The sequence below is a fragment of the Vicia villosa genome, unplaced genomic scaffold (genome assembly GCF_029867415.1).
Source record: "Vicia villosa cultivar HV-30 ecotype Madison, WI unplaced genomic scaffold, Vvil1.0 ctg.000163F_1_1, whole genome shotgun sequence".
NCBI lineage: Eukaryota > Viridiplantae > Streptophyta > Magnoliopsida > Fabales > Fabaceae > Vicia > Vicia villosa.
Genome location: NW_026705046.1, coordinates 144,616 through 166,950, shown reverse-complemented (window position 1 = coordinate 166,950; position 22,335 = coordinate 144,616). Strand labels below are relative to the sequence as shown.

The 22,335-nt window shown below is 33.7% G+C and overlaps 4 protein-coding genes across 4 annotated transcripts; 3 read left to right on the top strand and 1 right to left on the bottom strand.

Moving 5' to 3' along the window:
- The first annotated feature begins 9,571 nt into the window (after positions 1-9,571).
- Positions 9,572-12,109, top strand: LOC131624788 (uncharacterized). The gene is made up of 11 exons (XM_058895702.1): positions 9,572-9,712; positions 9,934-10,201; positions 10,279-10,372; positions 10,489-10,616; positions 10,703-10,796; positions 10,878-11,016; positions 11,098-11,255; positions 11,356-11,476; positions 11,561-11,731; positions 11,804-11,863; positions 11,957-12,109. The coding sequence occupies exons 1-11, from the start codon at positions 9,572-9,574 to the stop codon at positions 12,107-12,109; spliced, it is 1,527 nt and encodes a 508-aa protein (XP_058751685.1).
- Positions 12,110-12,847: 738 nt separating this feature from the next.
- Positions 12,848-13,499, top strand: LOC131624786 (uncharacterized). Its single transcript, XM_058895701.1, has 3 exons — positions 12,848-12,876; positions 13,050-13,152; positions 13,245-13,499. The coding sequence occupies exons 1-3, from the start codon at positions 12,848-12,850 to the stop codon at positions 13,497-13,499; spliced, it is 387 nt and encodes a 128-aa protein (XP_058751684.1).
- A 397-nt stretch (positions 13,500-13,896) lies between these two features.
- Positions 13,897-14,912, bottom strand: LOC131624812 (uncharacterized). The gene is made up of 3 exons (XM_058895729.1): positions 14,830-14,912; positions 14,434-14,743; positions 13,897-14,317 (listed from the first exon to the last, which is right to left on the bottom strand). Exons 1-3 carry the CDS (start codon positions 14,853-14,855, stop codon positions 14,051-14,053), a joined length of 603 nt encoding a protein of 200 aa, XP_058751712.1. The 5' UTR covers positions 14,856-14,912; the 3' UTR covers positions 13,897-14,050.
- Positions 14,913-15,669: 757 nt separating this feature from the next.
- LOC131624785 (uncharacterized) lies at positions 15,670-22,027 on the top strand. Its single transcript, XM_058895700.1, has 7 exons — positions 15,670-16,615; positions 16,792-17,233; positions 17,358-18,268; positions 18,357-19,577; positions 20,184-20,402; positions 20,488-21,345; positions 21,447-22,027. The coding sequence occupies exons 1-7, from the start codon at positions 15,670-15,672 to the stop codon at positions 22,025-22,027; spliced, it is 5,178 nt and encodes a 1,725-aa protein (XP_058751683.1).
- Positions 22,028-22,335: the final 308 nt, after the last annotated feature.

The following is a 22,335-nucleotide window of genomic DNA, read 5'->3' as shown; positions in this document are numbered from 1 at the left end:
GATAAAAAAAATATAGTATTATTTTATGAAATTAAATTAAATTAAATTAACTACTATGGTTTTATTTTTTTCTAACTGTGGTTTTATACTTTTTTGGGCAAGAAAAATATGGTTTTACTTTTAGGGTATTATTTTTTACACTTTAAGTATTATTTTTTTAAAATTCTATAAACTTTTGAAAAATATTCTTATTTTGAAGTTAATTTCCAAATGCATATAATTTCATTCAAAAAATACTAAAGAGATTTATTTAAAAATTAAAATTTATATACTATTATCGGTGGAAAAATCATCGGTATATCCAAAGAAAATGATAAACTTGTGATATTTCTATGAAATTTGCTGCAAAATAACAATTCGCAACAAATTCTTTAGTAATTAACTTCCTTTAAGTTGGACTTTAGATTATGCGGAGTTTCAATTTGGACAAAGTGTATGAGAGTGCTAAAGAGTGAAATGGCTTGGTAAACATATTTGCTAGTTGGTAAACATATTGGTTGAAATTGAAAGCAAATGAATAAATTTGCACTTGATCTTATCTATTGTAACATGGTTGTCTAATTCGATATGTTTTCTTCTTTCATGGAAGATTGAGTTATGAGTAGGCCAATTTGTTGTCACAATAAGCAGAAGCGGATAAAGAAAACTAAATGTTAAGATCTTAAAAAAGATGTTGCGACCATTGCAGTTCACAAGCTAATGATGACAAGGCCTTATATTTTGCTTCAGTACAAGATCAACTATGTTGTGTTTATTGGATTTCTAGAAAAAGGTAGAAGATCCAAGCAAGACAAATAATTTTTAGTGGTTGGGCATCTATCCCAATCAAAATTTGCAAAGTCATAGAGTTTGAGATCACTTGAAAAAGAAAGTAGAATACCTTTTGCAAGAAAGGTCTGCATGTAACTTAAGATTATGGTGGCAACTCGATAATGGAAAAGGGAGGGAATAAGAGGCAAATTTACTCAGATGCTCCACAACATAAGAGATATTAGCCTTTGTGTTGGTTAAGTAGATTAGTCTACCAATAAATCTCATGTATGAAGAAAGATCTTCCAATGAAATGCCATTTGATATAAGCAATTTTAAGGAAATATCTATTGGAATAGTAGAGGGTTTTACAACAAGGAAACATGTGTTTCCAATAGTTCAAGAGTATAGTGTCTTTGGTTTAAGAAAATGCATGTGGTAGATCTTGCAATTTCAAAATCTATAAAGTATTTTAACTGCCCCTAACAACTATATTTTGAACTATTGATCCATAAGATGTTGACAGATGTGATTTCATAAATAAAGCTTCATGATAACACAATTTCATATACATAAATCAATATTAGTGATAAATGGTTGGGTTAGGATTGATAACATCCTAGAGAGATCAAAATATATGATATTTTAAAATACCATTGTCCATTAGCATGTTTTAATCAATATAATGACTTGTGAATCCTGTAAAACCGAGAGGAATATGAAGCAGAAAATCCATAAGAGTTTGTTTAGATGAGACAATTAGGAATTTTTAAAGAATTTAAAATTCGAAGCAATTCAAATAATTCAATTGAAAATCATTCAATTTTAAATTCTTTTGTTTGAATGGAGTATTAAAATGATTCATTGTTAAATTTTTTGGTCATTTTCATCAATTTTAAAACTTTTGGGCCAAATTTAAAATATGAACAATAGGGACTAATTTGTAATTTTTGAAAATTTTAAGGGACCATTTTATAAATTTGGAAAATTATTAGGGACTTATTTGCAATTTTATGAAAACTTTTGGTATAAATTTATAATTTTAATAAAATAAAAGGATCATTTTGCAAATTTAGAAAAATTAATAATAAACAATTTAATAATCAAGTTATGGAGCAATTTCAAATTCTTTACTTTTTGGTGTCATTTGAAATTTTTTAAATTTAACTTGAATAAAATACTTCATATTTACATCATTTTAACATATTCTCCATATTTTTCATCCAAACAATGGATTTTGGTTAAATCATTTTCAATTCTTTCAAAAAATTACTTTCCCTCGTGAAAATACTTCGTCCAAACACACTCTAAAGGTATATTCATGTAAACCTCTTCATTTCAAACACCATGCTGAAATTCATTATTCACACTAATTACTCTAAGTTCCAGCTTTTGATAATTGTTATGGAGACAAGAACTATGATTGTGGTAATCTTCGCCACATGGTGAAAAGGTATAAAAATAGCCAATCTTGTCCATTTTAGTGTACCCCTTAGCCACCAACCTAGCTTTATATATCCCACTGCTACCATTAACATCATACTTGATTTTATACACCTATTTGCAACCAATTGAATTTTTTCCTAGTTGGTATGTCTAGAACATTCCGTGTTTGGTTTGCCGCAAGAGCCTTTAATTCAATAGCCATATAATTTCTCCAACGAACAAGTTTATTGGCTTGGTTAAATGTTTTGGGTTCAATATTTGATAAAACAGAGAAACACTAATTTTTATAGGAGGTGAACAATTTTTATATATATGAGGAAGGAGCACAAGGAATAAGTGACCTTATTGAAAGATTTTTTAGATGTGGTAAAGTTGGATAAGCAGTGGTAGTCTAATAGGCACACTATTACAAAGCATTTTTTACCTCGATTCAAACAAGGCTTATACTTCAGTTGGTGTAGGTGAGGTAGCAAAGGGCGTAATGGAAAGTTCCCACTTTTTTCATTGATTTATTTTTCCATCGATGTGAAATAGATAACTTTTCCCATCAGTCAGTTTTCCACCAAGGTAACATTACAAAACCATTATCCGTGATGGATTGCAAGAGCAGACAAATGTTTTGATTAAGGTTAGTTCATATTCTCTTGTAATATTAATTGCTAAAATTATTTTCTTCAATACATGCTTATAAAAAGGGTTTAATGTTGTTACGAAAACATGGATTATTGTTGTTGAGTTTTAATATTTCTAACAACAACAACAACAACGTAATAACAAACATTGTTAAGTTACATCCACGATCTTCTAACTATAACATTAGACAATTTTAACAAGCATCCATTAAAGAAAATAATTTTAGAAATTATAAGAGAAAATAACTTAAGGAATAAATCTTGGAATATTTCTTTGCTCTTTAATCCATCAAATGAAATGACTTTTACCTCATCCAATGCTTTCATTAAAAGTGTGTTTTCTAGACTCTACACTCTTCTTTCAAGATAAAGTTGTGGCGTTTACACTCTAATAGATTGGTTGGTGTGAGTTTCGTGTAAATCGTTGATGTTTTATGTGGATTGATGAGTTGACAATGTCTTGATTGTTGATACTTTATAAATGGACAAAAAATTTCCGTTGGTTTAATAATCAAACACACATTTTCCTTCGATCGGCAGCATAATCGATGGAATAGGTGTGAAATAATTTTTTTAAAAGCGCTAAAGTGACGTTGCTGGAATTCGAAAAGGGGTTGATCAAAACACCCCCCTTCGGTTTCCAGATGAATTGAGAGAATAGGTCATAAATAACAAAAAAAGTGCTTCAATGTAGTTGTTGGGATTCAAATAGGGGTTAATCATAGTCTTTCATCTCAATTACCAACATAACTTAGAGAATATGTAGTATTTTTTATTAAAATAAAATATGGTGCACCTATGATTTACATCTTAGTTATAGGTTGGTTGAGGTGAAAGCTTTGTCATAAAATGTATTATATATAGTAATGATAGCTTGAGGGTCAAGGGATCAGGTTTAATACCTAGTAGGTAAAGTGTTTTGTGAAGTGGATGGGTTATCAAGTATGTGGTTATTATCTTATAGGTGTAGTAAATAATTAGGTGTCTCGTGGTTGGAATATTAGGAACATGAGTTGCAGGTATAAGCAAGACTAGTAGGTGTAGTAGGTTCAATTGTAATAGGGAGAGGAATAAGATTCTCATAAAAAGGAGAGTTGATAGGAAATTAGGAATATGACAACTGTGAGTAGTAGAATATGACAAATCAACAATGTTGTAAGGAGTGAGAAGGTAGTTTTGTGGTTTAGTGGTGAGTCACAAAAAATAAGAGTAAGGTTAACTGAATTAAGATGTGAAGTAGGGGTAGATTTTTATGAGATGTCAAGTTTGAAGGGAATGTTAGACTCATACAAGTTTACATTTCTAGAAACAAATATGCCATGGTTTTGTAAATCATAAAGAATGTATCCTTTAATGTCTTCTTTATAACAAAGGAAAATCGATTTTCTATCTTTAGAATGAAATTTTATTCTACGAGCTTGTAAAGAGGTGGCAAAGTACACACACCCAAAGACTATGAGATGCATATATTAAGGGAGACAACTGAAAAGTAAGACATATAAACTTTTGAAGTTAAGTAGATGGCTAGGAAGTCTATTGATGATATGGAAGATGTAATGTTAGTTTTGTGGAAGTCCAGAACTAGGGCGTTCTCTCCCAGGCAATGACCTGGAGACCCGTCTAGAGGTACCCATGACATGTGAATCCAGAAAGAGGGAGTCTCCACTAACTCTTAAAAGATATTCGGTCAATAACTTCCCTTGATAAGAAGGGAACGGTTGATGCCACCAAGGGAACTTAAACACTAGGTCCAAAGAGCATCTATAAATATTCTCACACTCAAGGGGAAAATGGGAGATCATTCATGACACCCTAAAAGAGCATAACTTTTACTAAGGTTACAACACATGACTGACCGTAACCATACGATTGCTCCAAACGTCATAAGTCATTTGCAGAGTCTCTCACCCCACGTGAGCAGGACTTCTAAACTACCTCAAAACACCACCGTTTAACAATTATCGCCGGAGTGGGCAAGCCTTAACAACCATATCGTGTTATGAACCTACTAAGGCCTCTGAGTCTCCTTGCCCTTGCAAGGGAAACACTCACACCTGTACTTTTTTACCAGTACAGTGGAGCCCACTGTGAGACTCTGGTAAAATTAACTTGGGCCACATCCTCTTTATCACCATCACTATTCCCGTAATTACCCTTCACTCATATACTTAACCACATTCAGCTATGGTTAATAGGAAAGCTCCATCTTCTATGTTGAAAGGTACTAGCGGTAACGTTGATGTCGATGTCCTAGCGGAGATGCGTGCCGCCATAGATGAATTATGTCGTCTTAACCAGATGTTGGAAGACGATGTCTACCCTATTAGACAACACCAACAAGATTCCACCCCGGAGAAGATGAAATTGTTGGGCCTCCAACCACTCTAAGACGAGATATGAGGACGCTTGTCTTAGAGGGTTTCAAACCTCCCTCCCTGGCCAGGTTTGATGTGTGCAGCGATCCCTATGAGTATGTTACCTCCATCAATACACATACGACCATCAAAAGAGTACCTGACTCCCTGAAATGTAAGCATCTATATGTCTCTTTCAGGGACGCTTCCCTTAGATAGTATATGGGTTTACCCCATGCTTCCATCAAGAATTACCAGAAACTGGTACATTAGTTCTCCGTCAGACGCCATAGGATGATGGCCATTACCAATCTATTTAATATATGCAGGGTCCATTGATGTCGCTGAGGGACTACTTCACTCGCTTCAACTAAGACGCCATCAAGGTCATCCCACAAAACTAAGAAATATTTGTGGGGGTGTTCCAAAATGGACTTAAGGTGGGACACTTTAATTAGTCCCTCGCCTAGAAGCAAGCGTTTTCGTTGGCATAAATGGTCACCAGAGTTGGGTGGTATATAAAGTGCGAGGAAAGAAACACCGAAAATAAAGCACACAATGTCAAGGAGCGTGTTGAAAACCTCGAGAGCTCATAGTACCAGATCAAGACCAACTATAGCTCACCAATAAAGGACAGAACAACGTTCAAAAGGGTGGGTAAGGCGACATAGAACTTCACACCTTTAAACACTCGTCGTGAGAAAATTTGGTATGATGTACTCCAATTCCACAACATCCCTACGTCACATGCCCATAAGGCGGATGTAATGGATTCTGAACTAAGAAGATGGCGCAATTTCCACGGGGTAAAGGGACATCACATCGAGGACTACTATCATCTCAAGAAGGAAATTTAAGAGCTAGCAGAGGGACACCTCAAAAATATGTGAAGGGCAACTCATCCCGTTCTTCAGACAAGTCTAGCTCACATGGGAGATATGGCAATGGGAGTCCCACATGTAAGGGGAAAGTGTTCCTAAATACTTAGGATCCACCTAAGAGTAATTGTTCATGTTGGTCGTCGCCATAGGATCATTTGGTTGGTCAAATCCTGTGTGTGCATTACAAAGTAAATTATATAGATCAACAACAATAAGACCTTCGTAAGAAGGTATTTCCCCAAAAGACTAAATAAAGCAACCCTTTTCTCGCGCTGATATGTCAGACCAAATAAGACCATAATTATACTCAGCACGATCCCTGAAAGCGGCGCGAGTGACAGTGTCACTCATATGTGAATCACCATCATAGTTGAAGGAGTCTAGCCCTAACCCAGAGTCGCCTAAAGGCGTATCTGGGGAGATGATAGAAAAAATTTAGCCATAGAGAAGTTCCACAAATTCAGGATTCTCCACTCCCGCAAATAATGAAGACTCTTCACTAGTGAGCTCAAGAACATCATTCACGGACACATTCCCTGGGCCAACCATGATTATGTGTAGAATAATGACAATTAGGGATGGAAAAACAGGCCCGTCCCGTTAGGCATGCCCATTTTGTCTGCACTCTAGTGCGGGGCGGGTCAAGAGTTTAAGCATGCACCCTTTAATGTGTCTGCCCCCCCACCTATTTTTTTGCAGGCTTTTGTATTTTTAGTTTGGGGCGGTTCAAGATTTTAGGCCTACATTCTTAAGCATGTTTGCCCCACCCACCCTATTTTTTTGCGAGCTTTTGCGTGGCGGGCATGTCCCTTTTCCATCCCTAGTGACAATGACGTACTTGTAAAGAGAAAAGGGGGAGAGGTAGGACATCAACGAGAAGAACATAAGGACCAAATGCTGGAGTAAAAGAGCCTATAGTCGGACCTAGAAAGAAGAGGTAAGCAGATAACATCAGGAAGAAGAAAAGAAACTGAGAGGGGGATTTACCTTTTATAAAAAAATTAGTCGATAATGAATGATCTAGATCAAAGACCAGAGAAAGATCCAATGGTAGCAAGATAACCATCCCATCAAGATGAATAAAGAACTGAAATCACTCAAGTTCCTTAAGATGGGGAATCATCTCTTAGCGTGTACTTCTAGGGTTACATGCTGAGAGCAAAAAAGTGAAACATTTCAATGATAGAAATGCATTTAATGCAATTGTTCTCCACTATTTCAACTGATTGAAACTAGAGATGGAAATGGGTAGGATTTGGGCAGGGTACTATAGTACTCGTCCTCATACCTGTAGTTTCAAAAAAAAATCCTAGTACATATGTGGGCATCAACATTTGTACCTATACACGTACCTTATGGGTAGCTAAGTACCCCTACCCTTACTCGTTTACCCGCATTTCTAATAAAAAATTATCAATCAATTATAATTTATCATGTCATTTTAAGTTTTAACAACATTTATATTAAAATGTGTACAAATTTAAAGTTGAGTTAAGAAATAAACAAACACTTATATTAAAATACATACAAGTTTAATAGTGATATATTTAATAAAATGGATATATATATACATATATATATATATATATATATATATATATATATATATATATATATATATATATATATATATATATATATATATATATATATATATATGTGAGTATGGGGCGGGGTGAATACTAACATACCCGTACAAATATCCGCTTATTTTTATTGGTAATTGCGCATATTTGTACCTATTTTGCGGGTTTTTACCTACTTGTTATGGATAACTTTTGCAGGTACTCACTAGGGATGAGTCAAATTGTTATCCTTGCTCCTAACGTTTAACTTTTGGTTCGAATCGGACAACATCCTTGGAGGTCGACCACGAGCGCTAAAGACTTTCCTGACTCCCTAACCGTCCAACAAGTCTTGGGGGAAACAATTTTGGATCGACCAAAGGTGCAGAATGGCTAAGGCCCAAATCAACCCAAATTCATTCAACATGACTCAAGGTATAAAAGTAATTTCACACGAAAAGTAAGGAACACTTTCCGATCTCCATATTTCACTACAATCATCTTGAATCTGTAACTGACTTGGGTGTTGTAGTGATAACATTGCAGGTCCATCACAGCCACCGTAGATCCATACCAGAGGTCAATACCGCAGGTTCATAAATCTACACCGTCTACTTTAATTATTTCTGCTTCTAGTACGAAACATTATTATTATTTATTATTATTATTATTAAATAATTGTGTATTTGTGTTGGGACAGTCTATACAGAACTCTGTTCGAACTTTAAACGAGACTCTCACTCGTGGACGGTAAAATTGATCTTCTTGAATTAATTGGTCTCAGGGCCAGATACCAAGATTTAAAATTAAAAAAAAAAATTGTGTATTTATGTTATGATTTGAGAGACAAGGTTGATCGTTGGAGCTGGTGATGTGGTTGGTATCCACGTCTCTTCTTGTACACTCATGCTTCTGATATCAAACATGAGTATTGAGTAGTGTACCTACAATGACTAATTGATGCCAAATTAAGACATTGTGTGAACACATTTTAGTGAGATGAATTGTTTTGTATGAGTATGAGTACTACTTGTTGGAATGTAAACTAGAATATTTCAGATCATATGTGCTCTAACTGCTACTATATTTATTGAATTCATCGTTGAAATCACATTGAAATAAGTGTTACGAGTTTGTTTTTCATATGTGATGTAGTTACTCTTTTCGTTGTGTTTTTAAATTTAGGTGTTGCTCCTATTAAGTAAAAAATTATCCCAATACAAGTTTTTTCACTGAAAAAAATAATATATTTTTGACTAATTCAATGAAAAGTAAATGTGCATAAGTATTTTTTAAGTTTCATAATTCATACTATTGACTAAGACTGTTATCTATCAATATAAATATATAAAATGTAAAGTACCTGGTAAAACCATAATTAACCTTCTGATTATAAGCTTAAACTGTTCTAATTCCAGGGTTAAAATGGACTAATTAGAAAATCCTTGATTTATATTGATTTGGCAATAAATGCCGCTGACATGTCAAGATTAGAATTATTCAAAATTTTTCTAAAAAATATTTAAGTCCTATATATTATATTGATTGACCGTGTGATTAGGATTTTCAATAAGTAAAATTAATTGTTTCACTAATCAATAAACCCTATGGAATGCATAATAATAAACCTAATTGAATAATTGGACAACTTTTTTCACGTTCACTGCATAATTCATTTGGAACGTCAAAAGCCACTCCCCATCAATACCCACAAACACAACTTCCCAAATTCTTCTGATTAATACATTCTACGAAGTAAATCATTACATAATAGAGGGATGCCTATTCATTTGTTCATCAAAAATCATCTGCATCTCCAACCTTCAACTATTGGAGCTCCGGTAAAGGTTTTTGTTAAATCCTTCATCGTTTTTTTCTAATTCATATTTGTATCTCCTTCTAATCGATTTATTATGTTCTTATTAGAGTGACAATTTCGATCAATGGCTCGGCCTATTGAAGCTGTTAAGGATATCAATGACTCAAAAGATTTATGGAAGATTGCTGTTAGATGTAAACATGTATGGTCTGTGATAAGTGCTGCAAAAAAAGAACATATTGAAATGGTTTTAGTTGATTCAAAGGTATGTAAAATCGATGATTTGGGAAATGATGCATTTTCTCACTGTTTGATATGTTAACAAATGCTTTCGTTTTGTTCATTGTATCCCGAATATAAATGTTCATGGAGTTGATGTTCACTGCCTTGTGTTTATATTGTGTATTGTTGTTGATGAAGGCAAAAGCATTTTATGGTTGTAGTGTATTTTCAAAAAAATAACTTTTTTGTGTTATTTATTTGTAGGGTGATATGATTCAAGTAATTGTGCCTCCTTTTTTGGTTTCGAAGTTCAAGGAACAACTTGCTGCTGGAAGTTCCTATATAATGCAGAATTTCAAAGTGTCAAACAATGATTTCTCTTTTAAATGTACTAATCACAATTGCAAATTAGTATTCTGTGGATCAACATCGGTTAAGAAAATGGACCTACCTGATATTCCTGTTAACTACCTGAACATACTTGGATTAGATGCCATTGTCGAGGGAAAATTTCAGTCTAATGTGTTAGTTGGTAAGCTAATAATTGAGAATATTTATTTTAAATGTTATATATTACTTACAACATCATTTGTAATTGTTTTGGTTCAGATATTATTGGAGGAGTTACAGAGTTTTCGCAGTCCCAAATTAATCCTGATAACATGAACAAGAGCAAAGTTGTCTTTACCATCACTGATATGAGGTATGATGCAAGTTCTTTTGAAAGAAACTTATCTCATGTTATATGTAAATCTTTATCATATTATTGTATTCTTGAATCTTATAATACTAACTTATTCAGATGCTTTTTCTCTTCAGCAAATGTTTTGTACAGTGTACCCTATGGGGTAACCTTGCTGTTCAACTTATCGAATATTATAAGACTCATAAGGAAGATGGGAATATAGTTGTTCTTCTGATTAACGCAAGGATTAAGGAGGCTCAAGGTATTAGTTTTCCATTTTTTTTGATCTAAGAAGGTGGAAATTGTAATGTTTGCAAATTAACAACCGTGCTGATTTTTTGTGTGCAGGCGGTTATCCGTTGAACGTCTCAAACGCGTGGAACGGCACAAAACTTTTTATTAATGATGTTTCCATTAATCAAATTCAAAAGCTAAAAGAAAGGTAATTACCATAGCCTCTTAATTTTTATCTATTGTCTATATACTTATGAATTTGCATAAATATACAATCTTCATTTGACAGCCTTAAAGCTGAACTTCCATTGCTATCTTCTTCGAGTATGCAAGTAGACGCTACCCAAAGCTCTCAGTATTCTGACTTTGATAAATTTTTGTGGAAAGCAGAAATATTAAGTCTTGCTGAAATATCAACTCTGCAAAATGTAAGTCATTTTTTCAATTGAATTTCCATTAGAATTAATACACGTATGAAGGAACCTTTATAACGATCTTCAATTTCTTAGGAGACGACCTGTGTGACAGTTGCAACGTTGGACAAATTTGAGGCTGGACAGGCAGGATGGTATTATGATGGATGTGTTGAATGCACAAGGAGTGTGACTCTAAAGGAAGGAAAGCTGACATGTTATGCAAAACACATAAGTGCAGAGCCAGTGCCAAGGTTTTGTCATAATTAAACTTTTATTATTACGCTACATGATATATAGTATAATTTTAATTATCAATGTAAGTTACTTCTCATGTTAATACAAATCTATCAGGTTCAAGCTGGAGGTTTTGGCTGTTGATGGTAAATTCAATGCGAAGTTCATATTTTGGGACAGTGACTGCGTTAAATTGATTGGAAAGACTGCTCTTCAAATGAAGATGGATTTGATAGATGTAAATAATCATTAATTGGAAAGACATTCTTGAGTATATATTTTTTAACATATGTGTTTAACACGTTTGTTTCTAATCTTTTAGGACGGGGAAGATAATCCGCTTGAATGGCCTTACCATCTTGATGCAATACTGAAAAAGGAGTTGGCTATTAGAGCTGTTTATCAGCCTACTAATAGTCGACTTTCTGTCGTTGGCTTCAAAACTGACAAGGATACCCGTCAGAAAATAAGGGAGTGCTTCAAATCTGAAGAGGTAATCTTTGTGTTCATCTTCATTACATAACACTCTTTACTAATTTGTACTAATTTTGTTCTTCCTTGGCAGCCTACATCAAAGCTTGAAACCCCAGATGCTTTGTCACAAGATGAACCAATAAGAAGCTCTGTGAGTTATTTACTCTATTTCAAATCCATTGGAGTCCTTAATACTCTTTCCATATGCATAACCTGATTATTGTCTCTCCATAATTCATAGCAGGAACCATTATCTGTATCTGCAGACTATGATCCTGCAGTTGGAAATGCTGGCCTGACTCCGTCTAAGAGGCCTTTGACTGATGCTACAGAAGATAATGAGAGTGTCCAACTATCCTCAACCAAGATAACCAAAGAAATAAAGAAGGAGAAATAGTTACATGAAACTTTTTACATGCTTAGTTTTATTTAATTTTGAACACAATAGCTTCGTTGTTAATGTTCTTTATTGCTTTTGTTATTTTGGACCCGGTATCTATTTTCCCAGACTCTTCTATTCTTTATGTTTAAGACTCATGTTTCTTCGATTAGTCAAATGCTTTATTTCTTATATTGATTACTCCATATGATTCTTGATAAAATTATTGCCCTGCTTAAACTTCTTCTACAACATGCTTTATTTCATATTGTCATCTTATAACTTGAATAAAAATATTGTAATATTGTAATTCACAACCAACAAATAAATATTTCTTTTGTTAGACACACCATGGATGATTTGAAGTTGATACACGCTCTGCACAATCCATCAGAATATATTCCACTCAGTCATTGCATGATTTGTTTTGTGTAGTTTTTTTTTGTCAAATGGACAGCAAATATCAATTAATTCAAAACTACTTGAAATGCGTTTTCTTTTTTAAACTTTTCCATTGATAATGAATTATTGATTACATGGTTGAAACTGTCAAAAGCTAATTAATAAAAAACTGTTATGGGTAGGTTTTAAATACAAACTTATTGGCTTCTTCGGTTAATATAAAGATTTGAAAGTAAACTTCCTGGGCCATACCATAACATTAATTATTCATATTATACAATTTAAATACAACCTATTTTTTGCATTCTTATATAAAATATATCTCTTCCTAAAAACCATTTCAATACACATATAATGGGTTCGAGAAACAGTGGCTACACCAGGTAACCAACTTATTTGCAAATGTGAATCCTCTTGAATTTTCCTACTGCATTCCATCTTTGTTTAGATTTTTTTTTGGGTTTAATTACATAGTTTTTTATAATTCCATCTCATTTATGTGAAACATTTGCTACACGAAAATATTGGGTGAAAACATTTGCTGTGATGAAAATAGTGTTTTGGAAAATCCACGTGATGCCAACGCTTCCGCGGATACAAACTATTGCACCTGGAGGAAAGAAGTGAAAGATCCAAAGACGTTTAAGAGGAATGTTCTGGTCAGTTAGCTGTTATTATATTATCCAAGTCCATATTAAAAATTTTATATGCATCTTATAATATCAGTAATATTTGTGATGGCAATGTACAGCTAATACCATCTCATGTGGTAACAACATGCGACTTAGCGGGAATCGTGAGTATAATGCTCTTTGACACTGACACCAGCTATTATTATAACGGCGAAGTACACACGTATGCGAGGAACAACAACATTGAGAAATATGTATGCCGTGGTTGGTATGAACTGGTGAAAGAGAAAAAACTCGACAAAGGTGATGTTGTTGAATTTAGCATCAGGTACCCTCCAGGAAACACAATCCAAGTGTCCGTATTGAACCGTTGACGTGCTAAGATTCTTTTTAGGCTCTTCAAGGTTTGTATGGTGCTCACGAATATTGTTCAAGGGGTGTTTTGTTGAAGTTTTGATAAAATGTGACTGTTCTCCTTTTTATATTTATCTGTGTTTAGTAACAGCTCAACTATTGTTGCATTTTGAATTCATTTGAATAATTGACTATTGTACAATTTCTGAATCTATTATATTAACAGCAGTTAATAGAAAGATTTTAATTATATTGCATGCAAGTACATAGTCTATGGTAATCAATGATACAAATTAGATATACACTATGTAGAATCATTTGTTATAAACATATCAGGCTCTTAATATAATTTGAAACAAACGCAAACATAATTATATTAAAAACAAACTGGGAAACTAAACGTTGAAGATAAACCACAATACATTCAAGTTCAAACATAATAAACAAAAGAAAAGGAAATAAACATCACAGATGAACATTGTTTATATCTTCATACTAAACATAACAGGCTACCCTTTCAACAACCAGATTACAAGATGAAACATAAACAACAGAGATGACAACCTGCCCTTCAGTTTTGCTTCTTTCCATCTTTTCTGAACACCTTGACATGCAGAATTTCTTTCTCTGAATTATAGTGGAAAATCAGCTTATCTCCAACATTCAGTTTTTTGTTTTTTGCAAATGAATACCATCCTTCTGCAAGATACATTTCCACATACTCCCTGTTCGATTTGATGATTTTACAGTCATAATATTCAGCAGTCTCGAGATCCATCATAGTGCACGAAGTTATGTCCGGACGAAGAGCCTTTTTTATCACTTCTGCTGGAAAATGCTGCATCATCAGCAAGATTTAAGTTAATAGCTATTTTGAACTGAATCTTTCTTTCTAATACATCGTTTGCAATATAAATGAATTTGTTCACAACATTAGTTAAATATCCATCTTACCATAACTTGATTTCCCTTCTTCCTTGCCTTGGTGATATCTTTGTCCCAAAATATGTCTTTCTGCAGCCCTCCATTGTTGCTATTAGTATCAGCAAATTCTCCAACATCGTCTTCCTGATTCCCTTCATTCATCATTGCTTCATCTTTGCCCAATTTACTTGCATTGACAGCTTCAACTGGGGTGGACGTACTACCAACATTAATTTCTGGAAACAGTTCTGCATGTGGAATTTTGTTATCAACCGCTTCAATTTCTTCAACTGTTTTTCCAAGGAGATCATAAAGAGCATTGGTGTCAAGTGGCACAAATCTGTTTAAATATCAATATTAACATCAGTATAATATTGAAGACAGTATAATATATAACATAGGCTGTAATTTTTTTTGGTATCTTACCCTTTCAAAGTGGGTGAAGAAGACATCTTCAATGAAATTGGTTTGCTATCTCAAACTCGGTAACCTTCAGTTGGTTAGTGATGGTAAACAATTTCATGAGAATAAAATGGTAGAATAAATATATAACTTTTAAATAAATAGAATGGTCATTCAAGGGTTGCTTCTCAATGTGGTTAAAGACATTGTGTTGATTTGATGTCACATAATGTAATAATGGTAAAAATCTTGAGACCATAACTATGATATTGTAACTGAAAAGTTGTCATTGTTTAGTGGGTGAGTTGGTCAATTTTTGCAAGTTACCAAAATATGCAATTATTACACGGTAGTAATAATAGGTGATAGTTTAATTTTTATTATTATGACATTTATCTAGCATAATGTAATTCACAGTACCTATATTATAGTATTTAAATGCATGTTGTCCCTACTACTATGGAAGCACAAGAATTTGGATCATATACAATGCATATATACACCACAATATTTTAAGACCAAGTCATTTTATCATTCCATTATTCAATTAAATTTATTATTTAAGAATGTAAATCATGTATATCTTTAGTTACAATATGCATTTGTCTGCTACGTGACAGTAATAAAATTTATGATTAAAAAAATGGTTACCTATTTTATTTTATATTTTATAATTAATCCTTAAACAAATCATATGTGTTAAAGTCACAATTGTCTCTCTGTTCCAACCCTTGCTATTCCTTTCCCAACATACAAATCTTATCAGTAAGAAAATCAAAACAATTCAACCAATTCAAGAGCATTTGTCTATCTGTAACAAGTATGGAATCCGATTTTTGTGGTACAAGGAAAAAAGCGGCAGCAATGGCAAGACATAGAAGGAAGAAACTTCTCAATGAAAGAAGAACTAAAAGGAACAAACTTGATGAAAACAACATGAACTGCGATTTATCTTTCAATAGGTTTGTTCCTCCATCTACAATACATGTTAGAACACCACTATCTAATATCACTTCTGCAATGATGAATGAGAGAAACCAGAATTCTAATGTAAAACCAAATGGTTCTGTTATTTCAACTGTACAAAGATTGAACATTGGTTTGAATCAGTGTGTGTCGTCAGTTATCTTTAGGCAATTTGGTATGGAGAACCAAAATTATTCTGCTTCATCAAACACTAAAGGAGCAACACCAACATCTGCATCTGGCAGCTCTAAGTGCTCCATCTCTCTTGATGCTTTATCCCCAGAACATAATGCTGCCTCAGCACGTCAGAAAAGGAAGAGAATAATCCAACAAAAGATGTCACTGAGAGGCAAACATCAACACAATATTGTTAACCAGAGTGGTGGAAAAGCTATGTGCAATTCTCCACACAGTTTCATTATAAATACGCCTGTAAGTGGTGTAACCTCCTCCTCATTTCCTAATAAAATGCACAACCATCTCAATGCACAACCAATTGCTGAATCAGTTTCATCTAAAAAACAATTGAATGTTGATGTTATACGATCTATGACTGCCAATCTATTCAAAACTTTTTCAAACCTTGATCATAACATTGCCTCTTCATCCACAAGCAATGTACTTGATCATAACATTGCCTCTTCATTCACAAGCAATGTAGGTAGTAATACAAATCCTAACATTGAAGGTGATGAATCATTTGAAGAAGATTCAGCTGAAGAATCACTTACCGATAGTTCGTGCGAGTTCATAAACGAAAATGCAGACTATGACACTACTTCAAGTGTTGATGATGATGAAGACTATGATCAAAATTCCACGCCGGTGAATTGTCCCAACACTGGTACGTATCATTGTCACAGTTTTGTAATTATGCTTTACATTTTTAACTGGCAATAGAATTTACAAAACTGTTTCAAGAAAAGTTTCAGTTGGTCAACTTAGATATTGTACATTTTCTGTGCTATCACTGATACAAATTTTAATATGATGCTATGTTTCTTTTTTAAATTGTCATAGGTTATTCAGATATTGGTGATCCTTCAATTGAATGCGTACATTGTGGAGCACTTATGTGGTATCAAGAGAAGACAGACAAAAGAAAACATAGTGCAGTCCCTAAGTTCCAATTATGCTGTGGAAATGGTAAAGTCGTGTTACCACTTTTGAAACAACCACCACCATTACTCAAGCATCTATTGTTTGATAACAATAGTACAGAGTGTCAAAATTATCAACAATTTTGTAGATTGTACAACATTATGTTTGCCTTTACGTCTCCTGGAATGAAGTTTGACAATAGATTCCAAACGGGACGAGGACCCCCAAACATACGAGTTCATGGACAATCTTGCCATAGAATTGGGAGCATGATTCCTTTGCCTGGAGAATCACCAAAGTTCGCTCAACTGTATATTTATGACACTGCCAATGAGCTTCAACATAGAATAAAAGTAACCGGGTAATAATGCATTTCTTACTTGGCCTTTTGACATTAACTTTTTACAATTATTTTGGCCATTATCTTTAATTTATGGAACTTTTTTAAAACATACCATTACTAATTGTTTTATAATAAAATGCAGTAACAATAGCAATATAAATCCAGAGACGGTTAGTCGATTGAAACTTATGCTGGATGAGTTCAACACACACGCTAAATCTTTTAGAATGGCAGCAGATAGATTGAAGGATTGTCCTGTACCTGATCTCAAATTGAAGTTAATAGCTGATAGAACAAAAGATGGAAGAATATACAACCAACCAACTGTTTCGGAGGTTGCTGCACTTATTGTTGGTGATGTTGATACAGGTTCTAAAAGGGATATTATTCTTGAGAGACAGAGCGGAAGGCTGAAAAGAATAAGTGAGTTTCATCCAAGTTATCTTGCATTACAATATCCATTATTGTTTCCATATGGGGAAGATGGTTTTAGACTTGGTGTGCTACATAAGGAAACACGTGGAAAGAAGTTTAAGAAAAATAAGCTTACCATTAGAGAATGGCTTACTTTTAGAATTCAAACTAGACATCTTGAAGCACATACACTTTTGAGGTCAAGGAGGTTGTTTCAGCAATTTTTGGTTGATGGATTTACTATGATGGAGTCCCAACGGTTGAATTATATCCGCAAGCATCAGAAAAAACTTAGAGTTTCTAAGTACTGCAATTTGACAGGTCCCGAACAACAATCAAACATTGAAGGAGCAAACAAAGGAAAAAGAGTGGTTTTACCGTCAACTTATGTTGGAAGTCGAAGATACATGGAACAACTATATTTTGATGGGATGGCAATTTGTAGCCATATCGGGTTTCCTGACCTTTTTATCACATTTACTTGCAATCCAAATTGGCCTGAAGTCCAAAGGTTACTTAACAAAATTCATTTGCAACCTCATGATCGTCCAGATATCATCTCCAGAGTATTTAAAGTTAAGTTAGATGAGTTGTTGTGTGATCTGACCAAAAAGCATGTGTTAGGGAGAGTTGTTGCATGTAAGTTATTTTAACTAAACCTGACTAAAGTTCTCATTTTGTATATTTCTACATTTCTGTATTTTTATAATAATATCACTTATTACAGATATATACACAATCGAGTTCCAAAAGCGGGGTTTGCCACATGCACATATTCTGCTGTTCATGCATCAGTCGAGCAAATATCCCACACCAGATGACATAAACAAAATCATTTCAGCAGAGATACCATCCGAAGAAGATGATAGGCAATTGTATCATATGGTCAAGACACATATGATTCATGGGCCATGTGGTTTAGCAAACCAATATTCACCTTGCATGAAAGATGGGAAGTGCTCTAAATTTTTCCCCAAAAAATATCAGCCTCAAACCATAGTTGATCAGGACGGATATCCTGTATATAGAAGAAGGGAAACTGGAAATACAGTGATGAAGAAGAAAGTTGTTCTCGATAACAGGTTTGTCGTTCCTTATAATCCATATTTGCTGAAGAAATTTCAGGCTCATATAAATATGGAGTGGTGTAATCAAAGTACTTCAGTTAAGTATCTATTCAAGTATATTAACAAGGGGTATGATAGAATTACCGCTGCTGTTGTTGAAACTGATGCAGATGGAACTTCTCTTATTAGAAATGTTGATGAGATCAAGCAATATCTTGATTGTAGATACGTTTCACCGAGCGAAGCATGTTGGAGGATCTTTTCATTTCCTATTCATGGTAGATCTCCTGCAGTTGAAAGATTGTATTTTCATCTTGAGGGCGACAATTCGGTATACTATACTGATTATGAACTGATAGATGAAGTGCTTGAAAAACCAAGTGTAAAAGAATCTATGTTTACCGCTTGGATGGAAGCAAACAAGACATATGCAGAGGCAAGGAATTTGACATACTCTAATTTTCTGACCAAGTTTGTTTACGATAAAAGATACCGACGCTGGAAACCACGTAAAAGAGGCCATACAATTGGAAGATTAATTTGGGTTCCTCCAAGTACCGGTGAGCTGTATTACCTAAGAATGATGCTGACAGTTATCAAGGGACCAACATGCTATGAGGATATAAAAAAAGTGGGTGGAATTGTTCGGGATAGTTTTAGGGATGCATGTTTTGAAATGGGATTTCTAAGTGATGACAAGGAATATGTTGCAGCCATAAACGAGGCGAAGGATTGGGGTTCAGGACATTTTTTGAGAAAGTTGTTTGTTACTATGCTTCTATCTGGTACAATGAACAGACCAAGGCATGTTTGGGAAAAAACTTGGCGAACTTTATCTGACGGGATTCTTTATCAGCAAAGACAACTGACAAAAAGAAGAGGTAAATTCCATTTATACAGTTGTTTATGTACATAAATATAAAGCAAAATGTGTAATTTTTCATATTTTCTAATAAACTCATACAATTGCCATTACTTTCATGGAATGGCACTGCTGATTTGTTTAATTGTCTGCTATGTTGTTTTGTTGCTTTATGTATATGTGAGGTCAAGATCATTCATTATGTGTATTAAACAAATATGCATGTCGCTGCCATAAAATAAATTAGACGTTGGAAGCAACAATTGCCATTACTTCCATGAAGGAATCGCTGATATGTATAATTGGCTGCTATGTTGTTTTGTTAATTTATGTATATGTGAGATCAAAATGATTCATGATATGTATTAAACAAATATTCATGCTGCTGCTGTAGAATAAATTACACGTTTAAATTTACAACTGCCATTAATTTCATGGAAATTCACTGTTGACTTGCTGTTGTGTTAGTTTATGTATATGCGAGATAAAAAAGTTTCATATTTTATATTAAACAAATATAAATGTTGCTGCTGTAGCATAAATAATATATGTTTAAATGGATACTACTGTAAGTTCATGTTATTGTTATACTATCAAACGAGTTATAATTGAATACTCTTTATAGATATGCAGCTGACAGACAATGAGTTGAAAAACTTGACTCTAATCGAGATTGAAAATATGATGCAATCCAATCGAAGAAGTTTGCATGAATTTAAAGATATGCCTTATCCAAATTCATATGTCACACGTCATGTTGGCAATAGACTTATTTATGATGAACAAGATTATGATGTCGATAAAGAACGACAGAATTTTGACAACCTCTTTCTCGCTCTTACAGGTTATTATAATTTATTGTATTATGAATTTGTTAAAGCTGCCTTTTTTAACTCTTTCAGTAACAAATTATTGCAATTTTGTAATAGATGAACAACGTTTAATCTTTGATACAATCATGGAAGCTGTCAACAAACAAAAAGGAGGTGTGTTTTTTTTACATGGTTATGGAGGAACCGGTAAAACTTTCATGTGGAAAACCCTATCAAGTGCACTTCGCTCGCAGAAAAAAATTGTTCTTGCCGTTGCTTCAAGTGGAATAGCTTCGTTATTATTGCCGGGTGGAAGAACTGCTCATTCAAAGTTCAAAATACCCGTTCCAACACTTGACAACTCTACTTGCAATATTGACAAAGACACCGAACATTCACAGTTATTTGAAGCAACTGATGTAATAATATGGGATGAAGCACCTATGTCTCATAAGAATTGCTTTGAGGCATTGGATAAAACCCTTAAGGATGTCATGGCTAAAAAGGGTCTTGGGAATACAATCTTTGGTGGGAAAGTTGTTGTTTTTGGAGGAGATTTCAGACAGATTCTTCCGGTTGTTCCAAGAGCAGGACGTTCTGATATTGTTCATGCATCGATATGCTCATCTTATGTGTGGGACTACTGTCATGTTCTAACACTAACAAAAAATATGAGACTTCAACAAGGAAGAGATAATACAAGTTCTAATGAATTAGTGGAATTCTCAAAATGGATCTTAAATGTTGGTGATGGTAAGATATCTGAACCAAATGATGGTTTGGTTGATATAGAAATTCCTCAAGATCTATTAATAACCAATTTTGAAGATCCTATACAAGCTATTGTTGAAAGCACGTATCCTAATTTGTTGGAAAATTACCAAGATGTTACATATTTGCAAGGAAAAGCAATTCTTGCCTCAACCATTGAAGTTGTGGACAAAATCAATCATTATATATTGGACCTAATACAAGGTGAAATATCAGTCTCTTGAGTTTTTATATTGATTTAAGATAATGTTGTATAATGTTGAAATTAATAATGTATTAATATTATAATTTTATTGATTTTTCAGGAGAAGAGAAAGAGTATCTGAGTTTCGATTCAATTGATAGAAGTGATACAAGTTATACTGAAGCGTATGAAGTTCTAACTCCAGAATTCCTTAGTAAACTAAGAACATCAGGACTTCCAAATCATAGGATCAAATTGAAGGTTGGCACCCCTATTATGCTAATGAGGAATTTGGACCAAGCTGATGGATTATGCAATGGAACAAGGTTAATTGTCACAAGGTTAGCAAATCATGTCATTGAGGCAAGAATTATGTCTGGAAAGAACATAGGTAATCTTTTTTATATTCCTCGAATGTCTATGTCACCTTCTGATTCACCGTGGCCCTTTAAGTTGATTAGGAGACAATTTCCGATAATTGTATCTTATGCAATGACAATTAATAAATCCCAAGGCCAGTCCCTTGATCGTGTCGGATTGTATTTGCCTACTCCTGTTTTTAGTCATGGACAGTTGTATGTTGCAATTTCAAGAGTTACATCCAAAAGTGGTCTTAAAATCTTAATACATGACAAGGACAATGCAACGTGTTCAACCACTACGAATGTTGTATACAAGGAAGTTTTTCAAGCACTTTGTTAATTGGTAATTTTTTTCACCTTTTGTTTCCTGATTCAGATTAAATATTGTTAATTAGTATTTGTAGATAACACATACTTTATTTAGTTTTTTTTAATATTTTTGAATCATATATACGTTATTTGATACATTTTTGCATACCGCTATATCGTGCAGGTTATTGTTATTTGTTGGTTTCTTCATAGGTGGAGTTCAACTATCAAATTTGATCCATGTACTGGTTGTTTTTCTCTATTTACATGTGGAATGATAAAGCTGAAATGTTTGTATGAAACATTAGTAACATCAATGTTAAATTTGTTGTTTAATAG